The 18951-nt window shown below is 58.9% G+C and overlaps 1 protein-coding gene and 1 long non-coding RNA gene across 14 annotated transcripts; both read left to right on the top strand.

Annotated features, from left to right (window-relative positions):
* The first annotated feature begins 4222 nt into the window (after positions 1-4222).
* On the top strand, positions 4223-5520 carry LOC310893367. The gene is made up of 2 exons (XR_014578939.1): positions 4223-4795; positions 4881-5520. It is a non-coding gene; the product is annotated as an uncharacterized lncRNA (long non-coding RNA).
* Positions 5521-6136: 616 nt separating this feature from the next.
* Positions 6137-15997, top strand: LOC310894804 (uncharacterized protein). Of its 13 annotated transcripts, XR_014580177.1 has the most exons (5): positions 7320-8009; positions 14078-14124; positions 14299-14382; positions 14606-14726; positions 15758-15897. XR_014580177.1 is itself a non-coding variant. In XM_083825356.1 (3 exons), exons 1-3 carry the CDS (start codon positions 7720-7722, stop codon positions 14614-14616), a joined length of 348 nt encoding a protein of 115 aa, XP_083681482.1. In that variant the 5' UTR covers positions 7320-7719; the 3' UTR covers positions 14617-15897. The 13 variants fall into 13 exon arrangements, 2 of the variants coding, with proteins under 2 accessions (XP_083681482.1, XP_083681481.1); XR_014580176.1 differs by lacking the exon at positions 14299-14382; XR_014580178.1 differs by having other exon boundaries at positions 14606-15897.
* Positions 15998-18951: the final 2954 nt, after the last annotated feature.

Raw genomic sequence — 18951 nt, 5'->3', positions numbered from 1 at the left:
GCATCGGGTTTCCTAATACTGTCAATCAGCTTTATAGTCCGGGGCACCTGGGGTTCTATAGGCGGTCACCAGGAGGTTCTACACAGGAGTACGAGGTTCACGCCGGAGGTCCCCGGTGGGTGTTAACTGCTGCATTGGGGGTCCTATTACTGTTAATCACGGTTGTAATCCGGAGCACCGGGGTCCAAAAGGCGGTCACGAGAACGTTGTTCGAGGAGCACCCGATTCATGCTGGAGGCCACCTGGGCTGTGCACTTGGGTATACAGCTATCCAAATACTGTCAGTCAGGGTTGTACTCTGTGACAACCTGGGGGTCCTATAGGCTGTCACTAGGAGGTTCTACACAGGAGTACGAGGTTCACTTTGTAGGTCACTGAGGGCTGTTATGTAGAGCATCGGGTGTCCAAATACAGTCAGTCAGGGTTGTACTCTGGGGCTCCGGTGGGTCCTATAGGCGTTCGCCAGCAGGTTATACTCAGGAGTAAGAGGTTCACTTCAGAATTCAATGGCGGGTGTTAAGTAGTGCATCGGTGTCTAGATACTGTCAATCAGGGTTGTAATCCGGAGCACCGGGGTCCAAAAGGCAGTTACGAGAACGTTGTTCGAGGAGCACCCGATTCATGCTGGAGGCCACCTGGGCTGTGCACTTGGGTATACGGGTACCCAAATACTGTCAGTCAGGGTTGTAATCTGGGGCACCAGGGGGTCCTATAGGCAGTCACCAGGAGGTTATACACAGCAGTACGAGGTTCACTTCAGAGTTCAATGGTGGGTGTTAAGTAGTGCATCGGGTGTCCAGATACTGTCCATCAGGGTTGTAATCCGGAGCACCCGGGTCCAAAAGGCGGTCACAAGAACGTTGTTCGAGGAGCACCCGATTCATGCTGGAGGCCACCTGGGCTGTGCACTGCGGTATATGGTTGTCCAAATACTGTCAATCAGGGTTGTACTCTGGGGCATCTGGGGGTCCTATAGGCAATCACCAGGAGTTTCTACACAGGAGAATGAGTTATATATCGGAGCACAGTGTTGGGTGTTAACTGTTTCTTCGGGTTTCCAAATAACATCAGTCAGAGTTATACACCCGCTGCACTACTTTGAACCTCCTGCTGACTCCCTGTAGGATCCCCCAGGTGGCCCGGAGTAAAACCCTGTTTGACAGTATTTGGACACCCAATGCACTAGTTTACACCCACCGGGGACCTCCGAAGTGAATCTTGTACTCCTGTGTATAACCTCCTGGTGACCGCCTATGGGACTCCCTGGTGCCCCAGAGTACAACCCTGATTGAAAGTATTTGGACAGCCGATCCACCAGTTAACACCCACCGGGGACCTCCGGTGTGAACTTCGTACTGCTGTGTAGAACCTCCTGATGTCCGCCTATAGGACCCCCAGGTGCCCTAGAGTACAACCCTGAATGACATTATTTGGACACCCGATGCACTACTTAACACCCAACGGTGTCCTCCGAATTCAACATCTTACTCCTGTGTAGAACCTCCTGGTGCCTGCCTATAGAACCCCCAGGTGCCCCAGAGTACAACCCTGATTGACAGTATTTGGACAACAGATGCACCAGTTAATTACCACTGCTGACCTCTGGCGTGAAACTCGTACTCCTGTCTAGAACCTCCTGGTGACTGCCTATAGGACCCCCAGGTGCCCCGGAGTACAACCCTGATTGACAGTATTTGGACACCCCAATACCCCAGTGCACAGCCCAGGTCGCCTCAAGCATGAATCAGGTGATCCTCGAAGATCGTTGTCGTGACCGCCTTTTGGACACCGGTGCTCCGGATTAGTGCCTGATTGACAGTATTTGGACCCCTGTATACCCCATGCACAGCCAAGGTGGCTTCCAGCATGAATCGGGTTCTCCCACGAACAAATTCCTGGTAATCCCTTTGGGAGACCGTGGTGTCCTGGAGATGGACCCGAGTGAGAGTGTTTGGACCGCTAGATACCCCAGTGCACACCCCATGTGACCTCCGGCATGACCCGTGTGCTCCCGTGAACAACCTTCTCTTGACCGACTTTTGGACCCTGGTGCCCCGGAGTACAACCCTGAATAACAGTATTTGGACCCCCATATACCCCAGTGCACAGCCCAGGTGGCCTGCAGCATGAATCGGGTGCTCCTCCAACAGTGTTGTCGTGACCGTGTTTTGGACGCCGGTGCTCCGGATTACAACCCTGAGTGACAGTTAGGACACGCGATGCACTACTTAACGCCCTCCATTGACTTACGAATTGAACCTCGTACTCCTGTGTAGAACCTCCTGGTGACCGCCTAAGGGACGCCCCAGGTGCTCCGGAGTAGAACCCTGATTGACAGTATTTGGACCCCCATATACCCCAGTGCACAGGCCAGGATGCCTCCAGCATGAATCGGGTTCTCCCGCGAAGAACTTCCTGGTAATCCCTTTTTGAGCCCGAGGTGTCCCGGAGATGGACCCGACTGAGAGTGTTTGGACCGCTAGATACCCCAGTGCACAGCCCAAGTGACCTCTGGCATGACCTGGGTGCTCCCGGGAACAACCTTCTCTTGACCGCCTATAGGACCCTCAGGTGCCCCGGAGTAGAACCCTGATTGATAGTATTTGGACACCTGATGCACTAGTTAACACCCACCGGGGACCTACGAATTGAACCTCGTACTCCTGTGTAGAACCTCCTGGTGACAGCCTATAGGACCCCCAGGTGCCCCAGAGTACAACCCTGATTGACAGTATTTGGAAACCCCGATACACTACTTAACACCCACCAGTGACCTGTGACGTCAACCTCGTACTCCTGTGTAGAACCTCCTGGTGACCGTCTATAGGACCCCCCCAGGTGCCCCAGAGTGCAACCCTGATTGACAGTATTTCGACCCCCCCCCCGATGCACCAGTTAACAGCCACCGGTGACCTCCGTCGTGAACCTCGTACTCCCGTGTATAACCTCCTGGTGACTCCCTATGGGACTCTCCCAGGTGCCCCGGTGCACACCCCCCGTGACACACTTTGGGACGCATAAGTGCCCTGGAGGACAACACCGTGTGACAGTATTCATACCCCAGATGCCCCTGTGCACAGCCCAGGTGACCTCCCAAGTGAATCTGCTGCTCTCGGGAACAACCTCCTGGTGAGCGCCTTTGGGAGACCCAAATTCCCTGGAGGACCACCCCTGATGACAGTATTTGGGACCCCCAGATACCCCAGTGCACAGCCCAGGTGACCTCTGACATGCCCGGAGTGCTCTGTGAAAAATCTCCTGGTGCCCCACCTTGGGGACCTCCAGGTGCCCTGCTAGACAGCCCCCGGGTGAAGCCTTTGTGACAGTGGTTGACCTGTTCGACGCCACCGGTGAGATATTTTGTGACCTTCCGAGTTGCTAAGGTAGAGGGGTTGTCTGTCGGAACAGCCGGGTAAAACCGCAGGTCACCGGCTGGTGTGCACTGGGATATATGGGGGTCCGCAATACTGTCACTGGGTCACGCTCGCCCGGAGGTCCCAAAAGGGGTCACCATGGTTTCTCTACAAGGGCACCTCGGTTAGTTCCAAACGATTCAAAGGTGATTTTCCACTGGTGCACACTAGACAGACTAAAGTTCAGCAGAGTTGAACTCCTCCTCCAGCTCATCCCCACCCCCAAATCCTCCCCCACAACCCATCCCCCAACTTCTCCCCCCAAATCCTCACATAAGTCCTCCTCCCCCCATAGCCTCCCTCCTAGCTCCCAACTCCTCCCCCAGCTCCACCCCCTCCCAACGCCTCCCCCTGCCTCCAAACTCCTCCCCCAGCTCCACCCCCTCCAAATTCCTCCCCCGGACCCCTCCAAACTCCTCCCCCACCTCCACACCCTCCAAACTCCTCCCCCAGCTCCACCCCCTCCAAACTTCTCCCCCAGCTCCACCCCCTCCCAACTCCTTCCCCGCCTCCAAACTCCTCCCCCAGCTCCACCCCCTCCAAACTCCTCCCCCGCCTCCAAACTCCTCCCCCAGCTCCACACCCTCCCTACTCCTCCCCCTAACGCCTCCAAACTCCTCCCCCAGCTCCACCCCCTCCAAACTCCTCCCCCAGCTCCACCCCCTCCCAACTCCTTCCCCTAACGCCTCCAAACTCCACCCAAACTCCAACCCCTTCCAAACTCCTCCCCCCTCACTCCAACGTCCTCCCCCAAAAATTCCAACTCCTCCCCCAGTTCCAAACTCCTCCCCCACACCAACTCCTCCCCCAACTCTGTCCCCAAAGAATTTCTACCTTAACTCCTCCCCTTCTCCCTGCTCCTCCCCGAACTCCTACCCCCACTCAACTCCTCCCCCTGTTCCAACTCCCCCACCATTTCTTCCCCGCTCCCAGTTCCTCTCCCAACTCCTCTGCCCCTTCCCAACTCCTTCTCAAACTCCTCCCCCTCCCAACTCCTCCCTGAACTCCTTCCCCCCTCCCAAATCCTCCCCCAACTCCTCCCCCAGCTCCTCCCCCCTTCCATCTCTTCCCCAGCTCCTCCCCCACTCAACTCCTCCCCTAACCCCAGGGGTTTTGGGGTTAAAGAGAGGGGTTAGGGGAGAGGTTGGGGGTGGGGTTAATGCACATTTAGCCTGAGCTCAGTTCATGCTTCCTTAACACTTCCTAACACAGGGGGAAGATCAAGGCCTCAAAATTGTTACTGCAATTTAGAAATGCCGTTTGAATGCAAAACAGTGTACTTTGGAGGACAGTCATCTGTTTTACTGTGCGTTTGTGTTCCTGTCTCTGGAAAGAAGGGAACACTAAACAGGCTAGAGCTTGCACTGGGAGGAAGATGAGTGGCAAGTAGCAAACTCCAGCAATGGTAGTATCGGCGCTCCCTGTATCCTTGACTGTCATACCACAAGGGAAATCTCTGTCTTGTAGAGATGCTGCTTAATGGGGCCAGTAAGGAGAATGCTACCTGTTGGTTCCTGGATTCTCAGAGACCAAGAACAGTCGCTCCACTCAAAACTCCAGTCTGCACTCCCAGGGACAATGTTGTCCATAGAGGGAGGTCTGTTGACAACAGCTGCTGGCTAGCACTGCCCCGGAGGAGAACGTTGGCCATGTGGTCCACGCAGAGGTAACTGCTTCCCTCCTCCAACCTCATTTTTCTTGTAGAAAACAGGAAAGCTAGGACACATTTTTCTTGTAGAAATCCCCCAAATTAGTCTTCACTTCTTCTGCCTGAGGAAGCAGGTGGAAGTACCCAAGCATAATTGGGCAGTAAAGAGAGAGACACAGGAAAGCTCCCTGATGACCTTGCTTCAAAATGGGGTTAGGGGTGGGGTTCATGCACATTTAGCCTGAGCTCAGCTCATGCTTGCTTCACACTTCCTAACCCAAGGGAACGTCAGGGCTCTGAAATTGTGGCTGCAATTTGAAAACGCTGTTGGAATGTAAAACAGGGCGTTTAGCAACAGGGTCACCTGTTTTGCTGTGCATCTGTGCTTGTGGCCCTGGAAAGAAGGGAACAATAAATAGGCTAGAGCTTGCAGAGCTCTAAAGAAAGAGACACAGGAAAGGTCCCTGATGAACTTGCTTTTTAATTAGGGTGTCTTTGGGGTGGTTTTTTTGGTGGCCATAGTCGGGCAGACAGTGTTGCCTCTGGTGGGAGGGGGGGAGGGGGGGTGGATAAGCAGTGCCTCTGGGGGGGGGGGGGCGGTGAGGGGCAGTGGAAAAGGTTGCTTTGGGGTGGGGGGCTCAAAATGTTTGCCTCAGGGGTTGAGTGAAAATCGTTGCATCTGCATGGGGGGAGGGGTGAAAATCATAGCCTCGGTGGGGCGGGGTCTCTCCTAGTCCTCCCCCCACACTTCGAAGTCCTCCCCCAAGTCCTCTCCCAACAGTTCCAAATCCTACCCCATCCCAACCGGCTCCCCCGTATCCCAACTCCTCCCTCAGCTCCAACCCATTCCCAAATCCTGCCCCAACTCCTCCCCCACAACTCATCCCCCAACTCCTCCCTCCTAACTCCCCACCCAACCACTCTTCCTGCCTTCAAACTCCTACCCAACTCCTCCCCCAGCTCCTCCCCCCTTCCATCTCCTCCCCCAGCTCCTCCCCCACTCAACTCCTCCCCTAACCCCAGGGGTTGTGGGGTTGGGGGAGGGGTTAGGGGGTGGGGTTAATGCACACAACTCCTCCCCCACACCAACTCCTCCCCCACACCAACTCCTCCCCCAACTCTGTCCCCAAAGAATTCCTCCCCTAACTCCTCCCCTTCTCCCAGCTCCTCCCCAAACTCCTACCCCCACTCAACTCCTCCCCCCCTTCCAACTCCTCCACCACTTCTTCCCCCCCTCCCAGCTCCTCTCCCAACTTCTCTGCCCCTTCCCAACTCCTTTCCCAACTCCTTCCCCAACTCCGGTGTAACGCAGGTACTGTTTTAGGCACGGGGCCAGGAATGTGCAGCAACGCCCCCGGGTTAACTCTGCTGCCACCTGCTGGTGAAACGCGCGTACTGCAGTCGGTGCGGGGCCCGGAATGCGCATCAACTCCCATGGGCATTTGCCGCCTCCTCCTGGCGAATCGTGGGTGCTGCAGATGGCGCGGGGCTGCGCATGCGCAGTGGCGCCTCTGGGTCCCCTCTGCCACCACCTGACGCTGAAATGTGGGTACTGCACTAAGCTTGGTGCAGCGCCTGCGTGATGGCGCCTCCGGAGCGCCCTCTGCAGTAACCTACCGGCGGAAAGTGGGTACTGCAGGCGGCGTGGGGCAGCGTATGCATGGTGGTGACCCTGGGCGCCCTCTGCTGCCACCTGCCGGCGAAACGTGGGTACTGGAGGCGGCGTGGGGCCCGGAATGCACGGCAAGGCCCCTGGGTGCCCTCTGCCGCCACCTGCCCCTGAAACGCGGGTACTGCAGACGCTGCTGGACCGTGCATGTGCAGTGGCGCCCTCTCCTGCCACCTACCGGCGAAACGTGGGTACTGCAGGTGGGACGGCGCTGTGCATGCGCGGCGGCGACCCCAGGCGCCCTCTGCAGCCACCGGCCGGTATAACGCGGGTACTGCAGACAGCGCGGGGCCGCACATGCACATTGGTGTCCCCTCTGCCGCCACCTGCCGGCGAAACGGGGGTACTGTTGTCGGCACGGGGCCGCGCATGCGTGGCATCACCCCTGGGCGTACTCTGCCGCAACTTGCCGGCGAAACGTGGGCTCTGCAGGCGGCACGGGGCTGCGCATACGAAGTGATGCCCCCGGGAGCCCTCTGCCGTCACCTGCCGGCGAAACGTGGGTACTGCGGGCAGCGCGGCGCCGCGCATATGCAGTGGCGCCCCCGAGCGCCCTCTGCCGCCACCTCCTGGTGAAACGTGAGTACTGCATGCGGTGTGGGGCCATGCGTGCACGGTAGTGTCCCCGGGCGCCCTCTGCCACCACCTGCCGGCGAAACGCGGGTACTGCAGACGGTGTGGAGCCACAAATGCGCAGGGGCGCCCTCTGCCGCCACCTCCTGGCGAAACGTGGGTACTGCAGGCGGTGTGGGGCCGCTCATGCGAGGTGGTGACCCCGGGCGGCCTCTGCAGCCACCTGCCAGTGAAAAGTGGGAACTGCAGGTGGTGCGGGGCCACGCATGCTCGGTGGTGTTTTCTGCAGCCACCTGCCGGCGAAACGTGGGTACTGGAGGCGGTGTGGGGCCCGGAATTCGCAGCAACGCTCCCGGGCGCCCTCTGCTGCCACCTCCTGGTGAAGCGTGGGTACTGCTGTCGGCGTGGAGCCGCGCATGCGCGGCATCGCCCTTGGACGACCTCTGCCGCCAGCAGCCAGTGGAACGCCGGTACTGGAGGCGGCATGGGGCCCGGAATGTGCGGCAACGCCCCCGGGCGCCCTCTGCCGCCACCAGCCGGTGAATCGCGGGTACTGCTGTCAGCACGGGGCCGGGAATGCACGGTGGCACACATGGGCGCCCTCTACCACCGCCTGCTGGCGAAACATGGGTACTGCAGGCGGGGCGGCACTGCGCATGCACCATGGCGTCCCCGGGTACCCTCTGCCACCACCTGCCGGCGAAACGTGAGTACTGCAGGTGGGATGGTGCTTCGCATGCACGGTGGTGTCCCCTTGCGCCCTCTGCAGCCACCTGCTGGCGAAACGTGGGCACTGCAGGCGGCACGGGGCCGCGCATGCGGGGGAGGAGTCTGGGGAGGATTTGGGAGTTAAACTGCTGTGCAGGACTTCCGGGAGGGGGGGCTGCAGTGAGGCTCCCTGCCTGGTCGTTCTCCCCTTTCCCCGGCTGCCAAGGCTAGGGGTGGGAGGGGGGAGGGGGTTGGGAGCGGGGGGGAGGAGTTGGGGAACGAGGTGGAGGAGTTGGGGAAGTAGGTGGAGGGGAAGGAGTTCTGGGAGGAGTTGGAGGAGGAATTGGGAGGGGGGGAGAAATTCCGGGAGGAGTTGGGGGGTGGGGAGGCGTTGGGGGAGAATTGGGGGGGGGGGGAGGAGTTGCGGGAGGAGTTGGGGGGGGGAGAAGTTGGGGGAGAATTTGGAAGGGGAGGAGGTATGGGGGGAGGAGTTGGAAGGGGGGTGGAGTAGGGGGAGGAGTTGGGAGGGGCTAGGACTTTGGGGAGGTGTTGGGAGGGGGGAAGAAGTTGGGGGGGAGGAGTTTGGGGAGGAATTGTGAGGGGTCGGAGGAGTTAGTGGAGGAATTGGGTGTGGGGAGGAGGAGTTGGGGGAGGAGTTGGGAGGGGGGTACTTGGGGGCGGAGTTGGGAGTGTGGGAGGAATTGGGGGAGGATTGGGGGGGAGGAGTTGCAGGAGGAGTTGGAGGGGGGGAGGATTTGGGGGAGGAGTTGGAGGGGGGGAGGAGTTGGGGGAGAATTTGGAAGGGGAGGAGGAGTTGGGGGGAGGATTTGGGAGGAGGGGAGGAGTTGGGAGTGTTGGGGGAAGATTTGGGGGAGGAGTTTGGAAATGGGGGGGAGGAATTGGGGGAAGGGTTGGGAGTAGGGGGGAGGAGCTGAGGGAGGAGTTGGGAGGTGGGGTAGTTGGGTGAGGTTTTGGGAGGGTGGGAGGAGTTGGAGGGGTGGGGAGTAGTTGGGATAGGATTTGGAGGGGCGGAGGAGTTGGGGGACGAGTTAGGAGGCTAGCAGATAAGTTTGAGGGGGGAGTTTGGAGGGGGGAGGAGTTTGGGGGAGGAGTTGGGGGAGGAGTTTGAAGGGGGGAGCTATTGGGGAAGGAGTTGGGAAGAGGAGGAGGCGTTGGGGGGGACTTGGGGGGCGGAGCTGGGGGAGGATTTGGGGGGAGGAGTTGGTGGAGGAGTTGCGGGGGGAGGAGTTGGGAGTGGGAGAGGAGTTGGGGGAGGAATTGAGAGGGTGGGAGGAGTTGGTGAAGGATTTGGGAGGGGTGGAGGAGTTGGGGGAGAAGTTGAGAAAGGGGGGAGGTGTTGGGGGAGAAGCTGGGAGGGGTGGAAGAGTTGGGAGAGGAGTAGGGAGGGGGGGAGGAGTTGGGGAAGAAGTTGGGGTGGGAGGAGTTGGAGGAGGATTTGGAATGGGGGCAGGAGATAGAGGATTTGAGAGGGTGGGAGAGGATTTGGGAGGGATGTTTGCAGTTGTGGGGAGGAGTTGGGGGTGGAGTTGGGAGGGGTGAGAGGAGCTGGGGGAGGAGTTGGGGGGCAGAGGAGTTGGGGATGGAGTTAGGGGTGGAGGTGTTGGCGGAGGACATGGGACGGGGGGAGGATTTGGGGGACGAGTTGGGAGGGGGCAGGAGTTGGGGGAGGATTTGGGAAGGGGGAAAGAGTTCGGGGAAGAGTTGGGAGGGGGGAGGAGTTGGAAGAGGGGAGGAGGTGGGGGGGGAGGAGTTGGGGGAGGATTTAGGAGGGGGGAGGAATTGGAGGAGGTGTTGGGAGGGGGGGAGGAGTTGGGGGAGGAGTTGGGGGGGAGGAGTTGGGGGAGGAGTTGGGAGTGGGGGGGAGGAGTTGGGAGTGGGGGGGAGGAGTTGGGAGTGGGGGGGGAGGAGTTGTCCGAGTATTTGGGAGGGGGGGAAGAGTTGGTGGAGGGGATGGTATTGGGGGGGAGGAGTTGGCGGAGGAATTTTGAGGGGTGGAGTAGTTGGGGGAGAATTGGGATGGGGAGGAGTTGGGATGGGGGGACAGGAGTTAGAGGATTTGGGGGGGGAAAGGAGTTGGGAGGGGGGTTAGCAGTTGTGGGGGACGAGTTGGGGGAGGAGTTGGGAGGGGGGAGGAGTTGGGGGAGGAGTTGGGAGAGGTGGAGAGGAGTTGGGGGAGCAGTTGTGGGGGGAGAGGAATTGGGGAAGGAGTTAGGGCGCAGGAGTTGGGGGAGGACTCAGGATGGGAGGGAGGATTTGGGGGAGGATTTAGAAGGGGATACGAGTTAGGGGAGGATTTGGGAGGGGGGAAGGCGTTTGGGGAGGAGTTGGGAGGGGGGAGGATTTGGGGGAGGAGTTGGGGGGAGGAGATTGGGGAAGAGTTGGGGGGAGGAATTGGGAGAGGAGTTGGGAGGGGAGAGGTGTTGGAGGAGGAGTTGGGGGAGGAGTTGGAGTAGGATTTGGGGGAGGGGAGGAATTGTGGAGAAGTTGGAAGTGGGGGAGGAGTTTGGAGAGGCAATGGGAGTGGGGGAGGAGTTGGGAGGGGGGAGGAGTTTAGGGAGGATTTGGTGGAGGAGTTGGAGTAGGATTTGGGGGAGGGGAGGTGTTGGAGGAGGAGATGGGAAAGGGGGAGGAGTTGGGGTGGGAGGAATTGGGAGGAGGTGAGGAGTTGGGGTAGTGGTTGCTGGGGGGAGGCGTTGGGGAAGGATTTGGGAGGGGGTTGGGGTTGGGCGATGATTTGGGGGGGAAGGAGTTGGGGGGTGAGCACTTGGGGGAGGAGTTGGGGGGAGGAATTGGCGGAGGAGTTGGGAGGCGACGAGGATTTGGGGGAGGAGTTGGGAGGGGGGAGGAGTTTGGGTAGGAGTTGGGAGGGGCTGGGAGGAGTTGGGGGAAGAGTTGTGGGGGAGTTGGGAGAGGATTTGGGGGGGAGGAGTTGGGGGAGGAGTTGTGGGAGGATTTTGGGGAGGATTGGGAGGGGGGGAGGTGTTTGAGGAGGATTTGGGAGGGGTGGAGGAGTTGGGGGAGGAGATGGGAGTGGGGGAGGAAACTGGGGAGGAGTTGGAAGGGGGGAGGTGTTTGGGGAGGATTTGGGAGGGGAGAGGTGTTGTGGGAGGAGTTGGGAGTGGTTGTGGAGGAGTTGGGGAAGGAGTTTGGAGTTGGGGGGAGGAGTTGGGGGACAAGTTGGGAGGGAAGAGGAGTTGGGGGAGGAGTTGGGAGGGGCAGAGGTGTTGGGGAAGGAGTTGGGGTGCAGGAGTTGGGGGGGATGGAGGAGTTGGGAGGGGGAGGAGTTGGGTGAGGAGTTGGGAGGGGGAGAAGTTGGGAGAGGAGTTGAGGGGGAGGAGTTGGGGGAGGATTTGGGAGGCTTGGGAGGAGTAGGGGGAGGAGTTGGGAGGGGGGCGGAGGAGTTGGGGGGGAGTTGGGAGAGGGAGGAGATGGGGATGGGTTGGGAGGGAGGAAGATTTTGGACGGGGCAGGAGTTGTAAGGGGCAGGATTTAGAAGAGCAGTTGGGATTGAGTTTGGAGGGGTAGAGGAGTTGGGGGAGGAGTTGGGAGTTGGGAAGGAGGAGTTTGGGGAGGAGTTGGGGGGGGATGTGTTGGGGGATGAGTTGGGAGGGGGGGAGGAGTTGGGAGACGGGGAGGAATTGGGAGAGGGGAGTAGTTGGGGGAGGAGTTCGGAGGGGGGAGGAGTTGGGAGGGGGGGAGGAGTTGGAGAAGGATATAGGAGGGGGCAGGATTTGGGTTAGGATTTGGGGGGAGGAGTTGGGGGAGGAGTTTGGAAGGGGGAGTAGTTGGGGGAGGAGTTGGGAAGGCGAAGGAGTTGGGGGAGGAGTTACGAGGGGGGAGGAGTAGGGGGAGGAGTTGGGATGTGGGAGGAGTGGGGGGAGGATTTGGGAGGGGGAGGAGTTGTGGGAGGTGTTGGGAGGGGGGAGGAGTTTCGAGGGTGGAGCAGTTGGGGGAGGAGTTGGGGGAGGAGTTGGGGGAGGAGTTGGGAGGGGGGAGGAGTTGGGGCAGGAGTTGGGGGGGAGGTGTTGGGTGAGGAGTTTGGAGGGGATTGCGGAAGAGTTGGGGGAGGAGATCGGAGGGGTGGAGGAGTTGGGGGAGGAGTTGCAGGTGGAGGAGTTGGGAGTGGGGGAGAGGAGTTGTGAGGGATGGAGGAGTTGGGGGAGGAGTTGGGGGGGAGGAGTTGGGTAAGGATTTTGGGGGGAAGGAGTTGGGGGAGGATTTGGAAGGGGGAGGAATTGGGGGAGTAGCTGGGAGGAGGGAAGGTGTTGGGGGAGGATCTGGGAGGGGGGAGGAGTTGCGAGGGGGAGGAGTTGGGGAGGAGGAGATCTGGGAGGAGTTGGGTGGGGAAGAGTTGGGAGAGGAGTTGGGAGGGGGGAGGAGTTGGGGGAGGAGTTGGGAGGGGGGGAGGAGTTGGGGGAGCAGTTTGGTGAGGAGTTGAGGGGGAGGATTTGGGGAAGGAGTTGAGAGGGGGGAGGAGTTTGGGGAGGAGTTGGAGGAGGAGTTGGGGGAGGATTTAGGAGGTGGGGAGGAGCTGGGGTAGGAGATGGAAGGAAGGGAGGAGTTGGGGGATGATTTGGGGTGGGAGGAGTTGGGGGAGGAGTTGGGAGGGGGGGAAGGAGTTGGGAGAGCGGGGAGGACTTGTAGGGGGAGTTGGGGCGGGAGGAGTTGGGGTAGGCGTTGAGGGGGAGAGGATTTGGGGGAGGAGTTGGGTGGGACGATTTGGGGGAGGAGTTGGGAGAGGGGGAGGAGTTGGGAGTGGAGGAGAGGATTTAGGGGAGGATTTAGGACGGGGGGAGGCACTGGGGGAGTAGTTGGGGGGAGGAGTTGGGGGAGGAGTTGGGAGGGGTGAGGAATTGGGAGGGGTGAGGAATTGGGGGAGGAGTGGGGAGGCACGCGGAGGAGTTGGGGGGGGAGTTGGGAGAGGGGAAGGAGTTGGAGAACTTGGGAGGGGGGGAGGGTTTGGGGGGGAGTTGGGAGGGGGGAAGGAGTTGGGGGAGGAGTTGGGGGGAGGTGTTGGGGGAGTGGTTGGGAGTGGGGGGGAGGAGTTTTGGGAGGGGTTTTGGGAGGAGATGGGAGAGGGGAGGAGGACTTGGGAGGGGGGAGGAGTTGGGGGAGGATTTAGAAGGGGGTGAGGAGTTGGGGGAGGGGTTGGGAAGGGGGAGGAGTTGGGGGAGGAGGTGGGCTGGGGGAGGATTTGGGGGAGAATTTGGGGGGGAGGAGTTGGGGTAAGAGTTGGGAGGGGGGAAGGAGATGGGGGAGGAGTTGGGGGAGGGTTTGGGAGTAGGGGGATGGGTTTGGGGAAGAGATGGGAGGGTGGGTGGAGTTGGGGGATGATTTGGGGTGGGTGGAGTTGGGGGATTATTTGGGGGGGGAGGAGTTGGGGGAGGAGTTGGGCAGGAGTATTTGGGGGAGGAGGATTTTTGGGAGGAGTTGGGAGGGAGGGGCAGGAGTTGGGGGAGGAGTTTGGAGGGGGAGGAGTTGAGGGAGATGGGAGAGGGAGGAGTTGGGGGAGGAGTTGTGGGCAGGGAGGAGTTGGTAGTGGGTGAGGAGTTGGACGAGGAGTTGGGAGGGGGTGAGGACTTGGGGGAGGAGTCGGTAGTGGGGGAGGAGATGGGGAAGGAGTTGGGAGGAGGGAGTAGTTGGGGGGGATTTGGGGGGGGGAGGAGTTGGGGAAGGAGTTGGGTGTAGGGGGGGAGGAGTTGGGGGTCGAGTTGTGGGGGAGAGGAGTTGGAGGAGGAGTTGGGAGGGGAGGGAGGAGTTCGGGAAGGATTTGGGAGTGGGAAAGAATTCGGGGAGGAGTTGGGAGGGGGGGAAGGAGTTGGGGGAGGAGTTGGGAGGGGGGGAGGCGTTGGGGGAGGAATTGGGAACGGGGAGGAGTTGGAGGGGAGGGGTTGGGAGGAGTTGGGGGAGGAGTTTGGGTGTTTTTGTCACAACGCATGTTGTGACAAAATGTTTTTTCAAGCCTTTTGGTCATATGTTGACAAAACGTGTGTTCACGCACGTTCGCGTGTTTGGTGATGAAACACATTTCCTCGCGTTTTTCAGGTACTGGGTGATGACATGCATGAGCATGCGTGTTCACGCATTATCAGGTATCTTGTGAAGAAGTGCGTTTGAACGCATTTCCAGCCATTTGGTGACAACACATGTGTTCACGTGTGCTTTGACAAAATGCATTTTCAAGCGTTTTTGGTCATATGGTGACAACACACGTCTTCACGCATGTTCACGTTTGGTGATGAAATGCATTTCCACGTGTTTTTCAGGTATTCGGTGACAACACGCGTGTTCATGTGTACTCATGTGTGTCCAGGCATGTTGTGACCAAACCCATTTTCACGCGTTTTCAGGTATAGGAGGACAACACGCGTGTTTATGTGTGGTCACACGTGTTCAGCTATGTTGTGAAGAAACACATTTGAATGCATTTTCAGGCATTTCAGGAAAACACGCATGTTCACACCTGCTGTCACGAAACGCAGTTTCAAGCATTTTCTGTCACACGGTGACAACGCACGTGTTCACGCGTGCTCACGTGTTTGGTGATGAAATGCATTTCTACGTGTTTTTCAGGTATCGGGTGACAACACACGTGTTCACTCGTCTTCAGGCATGTGGTGACCAAATGCATTTCCACGGGTTTTCAGGCATAGGATGACAACACGTGTGTTCACGTGTGTTCACACGTGTTCAGGTATGTTGTGAAGAAATGCATTTGAATGAGTTTTCAGGCATTTCAGGAAAACACGCACGTTCACGCCTGCTGTCACGAAACGCATTTTCAAGCGTTCTCAGTCATATGGTGACAATGCGCATGTTCATGCGTGTTCACGTGTTTGGTGACCAAATGAGTTTCCATGCGTTTTTCAGGTATCGGGTGACAACACAGGTGTTCATGTGTGTTCACACATGTTGGGACAAAATGAATTTTCAAGCATTTTTAGTCATATGGTGACAACACGTGTGTTCACGCATGTTGACGTGTGGTGATGATACGCATTTTTACACCTGCTTGTCCATGTTGTGATTAATCTCATTTTCACGTTTTTTCAGTGATTTGGTTTCAAAACATCTGTTCACTCGTGTTCAACCATGTTGTGACGAACCACATTTTCACGTGTTTTCCATCATATGTTGACAACACACATGTTCGCATGTGTTCATGTGTTTGGTGATGAAATGCATTTCCACATCTTTTTCACGTATTGGGTGACAACATGCATTAATGAGTGTTCATGCATGTTGTGACGAAACTCATCTTCACACCTGTTCAGGCATGTGGTAACCAAACGCATTTCCACAGGTTTTCAGGCATTGGATGACAGCATGCGTGTTCATGTGTGTTCACACGTGTTCAGGTATGTTGTGAAGAAACGCATTTGAACGCGTTTTCAGGCATTTCAGGAAAACACACATGTTCACGCCTGCTGTCACGAAACTCATTTTCAAGCATTTTCTGACACATGGTGCTCATGTGTTTGGTGATGAAATGCATTTCCACACCTTTTTCAGGTGTTTGGGGACAACACACATGTTCATGTGTGTTCAAGCATTTTGTGACCAAACTGTTTTTTAAGCATTGGAGAACATGCGTGTTCATTTGTGCTTACGCATGTTCAGGTATGTTATGCAGAAATGCATTTGAACGTGTTTTCAGGAATTTGGGGACAATACACCGCATATTCAGGCGTGTTGTGATGGAACGTATTTTCACGCTTTTTTCAGGTCTATGCTGACAATGTGTGGGTTCACACCTGTTAGCCATGTTGTGATAAATCACATTTTCAGGTATATGGTGACAACATGTGTGTTCATTTGTGTTCACGCCTGTTCAGGTATGTTGTGAAAGAATGCATTGTAACTCATTTTCAGGCATCTGGTGGCTACATACGTGTTCAGGCATGCTGTGATGAAATGCATTTTCACGTGTTTACGGTCATATGGTGACAACAGGCATGTTCACACACATTTAAGTGTTTAGTGATGAAATGCTTTTCCACACGTTTTTCAGGTATTGGGTGAACACGTGTTCACACGTGCTCACTCGTGTGGTGACAAAACATCTTCACGCCTGTTCAGACATGTTGTGACCAAACGCATTTTTACGTGTTTTCAGGCATAGGATGACAACACACGTGTTCATGTGAAACCCTGACCCCCACCCCCAGACCCTCAAGCTCAGAGCCACTAATCCAGACCTGACTCTGAGCCCCAAACCCGGGCCCGACCGCAAGCCCCAACCCCAAGCCCCAGCCCCTCAAGACCAGACTCTTGACCCTGAGCCCTGGACCCAAGCCCCCGAACCCGAGCACCTGACCCCCAGCCCCCGACCCCGGAGCCTGCACCCTGGATCTAACTGTGAGCCCCAGACCCGAGCCCCGATCTGACCTCAAGCCCTGACCCCAAGCCCCTGACCCCAGAGATGACCCCGACCCTGGAGTTGACCCTGACTCTAAGCCCCAAACCCAAGCCCCTGCCCGAAGCCCAAACACGGAGACCCATCCCTGGATCCTTGACCCTGGAGCCCCCACCCTGGAGCTGACCCCGAGCCCCCAACCCCCAGATTCCAGACACAGCGCTAACCCCGAGCCCCAACCCCAGACCTTCAACCCCGAGCCCCAGCCAAGAACCCTCGACCACCGACCCTCAACCCCAAACCCGGCGTTGACCCAGAGCCCCAGACCTGAGCTCCGGACCCTGGATCTGACTCCAAGCCCTGACCCCGGAGCTGACCCAGAACCCCCATCCCCAGAGCTGACGCCAGACCCGGAACTAACGCCGAGCCCCAAGCCCGAGTCCCCAACCCGAGCCCCCAACCCCAGAGCCACTAATCCAGACCCGACTCCAAGCCCCGAACCCAGACCCAACCCCGAGACCTAGCCCCGGACCCTCAACTCTTAGCCCCAGACCCAGAGGTAACCCTGAGCCCCGGACTCAAGCACCCAACCCCCAGCCCCTGACCCTGGAGCTGAGCACAGATCCTCAACCCCAGAGCCCCCACACTGGAGCTAACTGCGAGCCCCGGACACGAGCCCTGGACCCCAGAGCTGACTCCGAGCCCTGATCTGACCCCAAGCCTGGAGTTGACCCTGACTCCGAGCCTCAACCCCAAGCCCCAGCCCTGAGCCCCAACTCTGGACCCTCAATGCTGGAGCTGACCCCAAGCCCTCAACCCCCGGACCAGACCCTGGACCCAGAGCTAACCCTAAGCCCCAACCCTGAGCCCCAACCCTGGACCCTTGATCACCAACCCTTGACCCCAGACCCTCGACCCTGAGCCCTAGCCCTGAACCCTCAACCACAGTCGACCCCAAACCCAGAGCTGACACCGAGTCCTGGAGCAGAACTCCAGACCCCACACCTGACCCAGAGCCCCAAACCCGGAGCTGATGCCAGACCCAGAACGAACCCCGAGCCCCAACCCCGGACCCTCAACCCAGGACCTGACTCCGAGCCCCTAATCCGGACCCAACTCCTGAGCCCAAGCTCCGAGTCATAGCCCTGGACCCTTGACCCAGGACCCGACCCCAAGCTCCTAATCCAGACCCGACTTCGAGCCTGAGCCCTCAACCCCAGACCCTCGACCCCAGACTCTCAACCCTGAGCCCCAGATCCAGAGGTAACCCCAAGCCCAGGACCTGAGCCCACAACCCCCAGCCCCTGAACCTGGAGCTGAGCACAAACCCTTGACCCCAGAGCCAACTGCAAGTCCCAGACAAGAGCCCTGGACCACAGTGCTGACCCCAAACCCAGATCTGACCTCGAACCCCTGACCCCAAGCACCCGATGCCAGAGATGACCCCGACTTTGAGCCCCAATCCCAAACAACAGCCCTGGAGCTCCCACCCTGGACCCTTGACCCCAGAGCCCCAACCCCGGAGCCGACCCCAAGCCCCCGACCCTAAAGCCGACCCCAAGCCCCAACCCTGAGCCCCAGTCCTGGACCCTCAACCCTGAACACAGAGTTAACCTAGTGCTCCGGACTGGAGCTCCCGACCCTGGAGATGACCCAAAGCCCCATCCCCAGAGCTCACCCAGAGCTCCCAAATCTGGACCCGAGCCCCAGCCCCAAGCCCTGGACCCTGAAGTGACCCCGAGCCCCAGACCTGAGGCCCCAACCCTGAGCCCCTGAGCCTGGAGCTGATCCCAGACCCTTGAACCCAGAGCCCCCACACCAGAGCTAACTGCAAGCCCTGGACACAAGCCCTGTACCCTAGAGCTGACCCTGAGCCCCCAACCCCAAACCCCCAACTCCAAAGATGACCCTGACCCTGGAGTTGACCCTGACTCTGAGCCCCAGCCCCGAGCCCCAGCCCTGGACCCTTGACCCCAGAGCCCCCACCCTGGAGCTGACCCCGAGCCCCCGATGCCCAGAACAGACCCTGGACCCAGAGCTAGCCCCAAGCCCCAACCCCAGACCCTTGATGACCGAACCACGACCCCTGACCAACCCCAAGCCCCAGACCCTCGACCCTGAACCCGGAGTTGACCCCGAGTCCTGGACCCAAGCCCGAGCCTGACCCCGAGTTCTAGACCTGGACGCAAGCCTGAGCTGCGGAACTCGACCCAACCCCGAGCCCCGGACCTCAGCACGAGCCCCCGACCCAGACCAGGACCTGAGCCCCCAAGCCCGAGCCCCGGCCCTGAGCCCCAGGGTCCGGCCCCAGACCCAACCCAAATTCCCATACCTGGAACAGGACCTGACCCTGAGCCCCGGACCCAGACCAGGACCCAGACCCTAAGCCCTGAACCCAGACCCAGACCCAACCCCAAGCCCCGTACCCGGAACAGGACTCAACTCCGAGCCCTGGAACCAGATCCAAGCCCTGGACTGGGACCCTTACCCAAGCCCAAGCCATGGACCCAACCCCGAGCCCAAGCCCCAGACCCAGACCTGACCCCAGGATCCAGACCTGACC

The sequence above is a fragment of the Anser anser genome (genome assembly GCF_964211835.1).
Source record: "Anser anser genome assembly, chromosome: 2".
Lineage (NCBI taxonomy): Eukaryota > Metazoa > Chordata > Aves > Anseriformes > Anatidae > Anser > Anser anser.
The sequence above is the reverse complement of the archived record's forward strand: the minus strand, read 5'-3'. Positions and strand labels throughout refer to the sequence as shown.

Excerpts from the sequence above, each read along its gene's own strand:
- LOC310894804 (XM_083825356.1), top strand. The coding sequence starts at position 7,720 with ATGCGCGGCATCGCCCTTGGACGACCTCTGCCGCCAGCAGCCAGTGGA. Across the intron at positions 8,010-14,077 it reads CCACCACCTGCCGGCGAAAC|GTACTGGGTGATGACATGCA; the intron begins GTGAGTACTGCA and ends CGCGTTTTTCAG.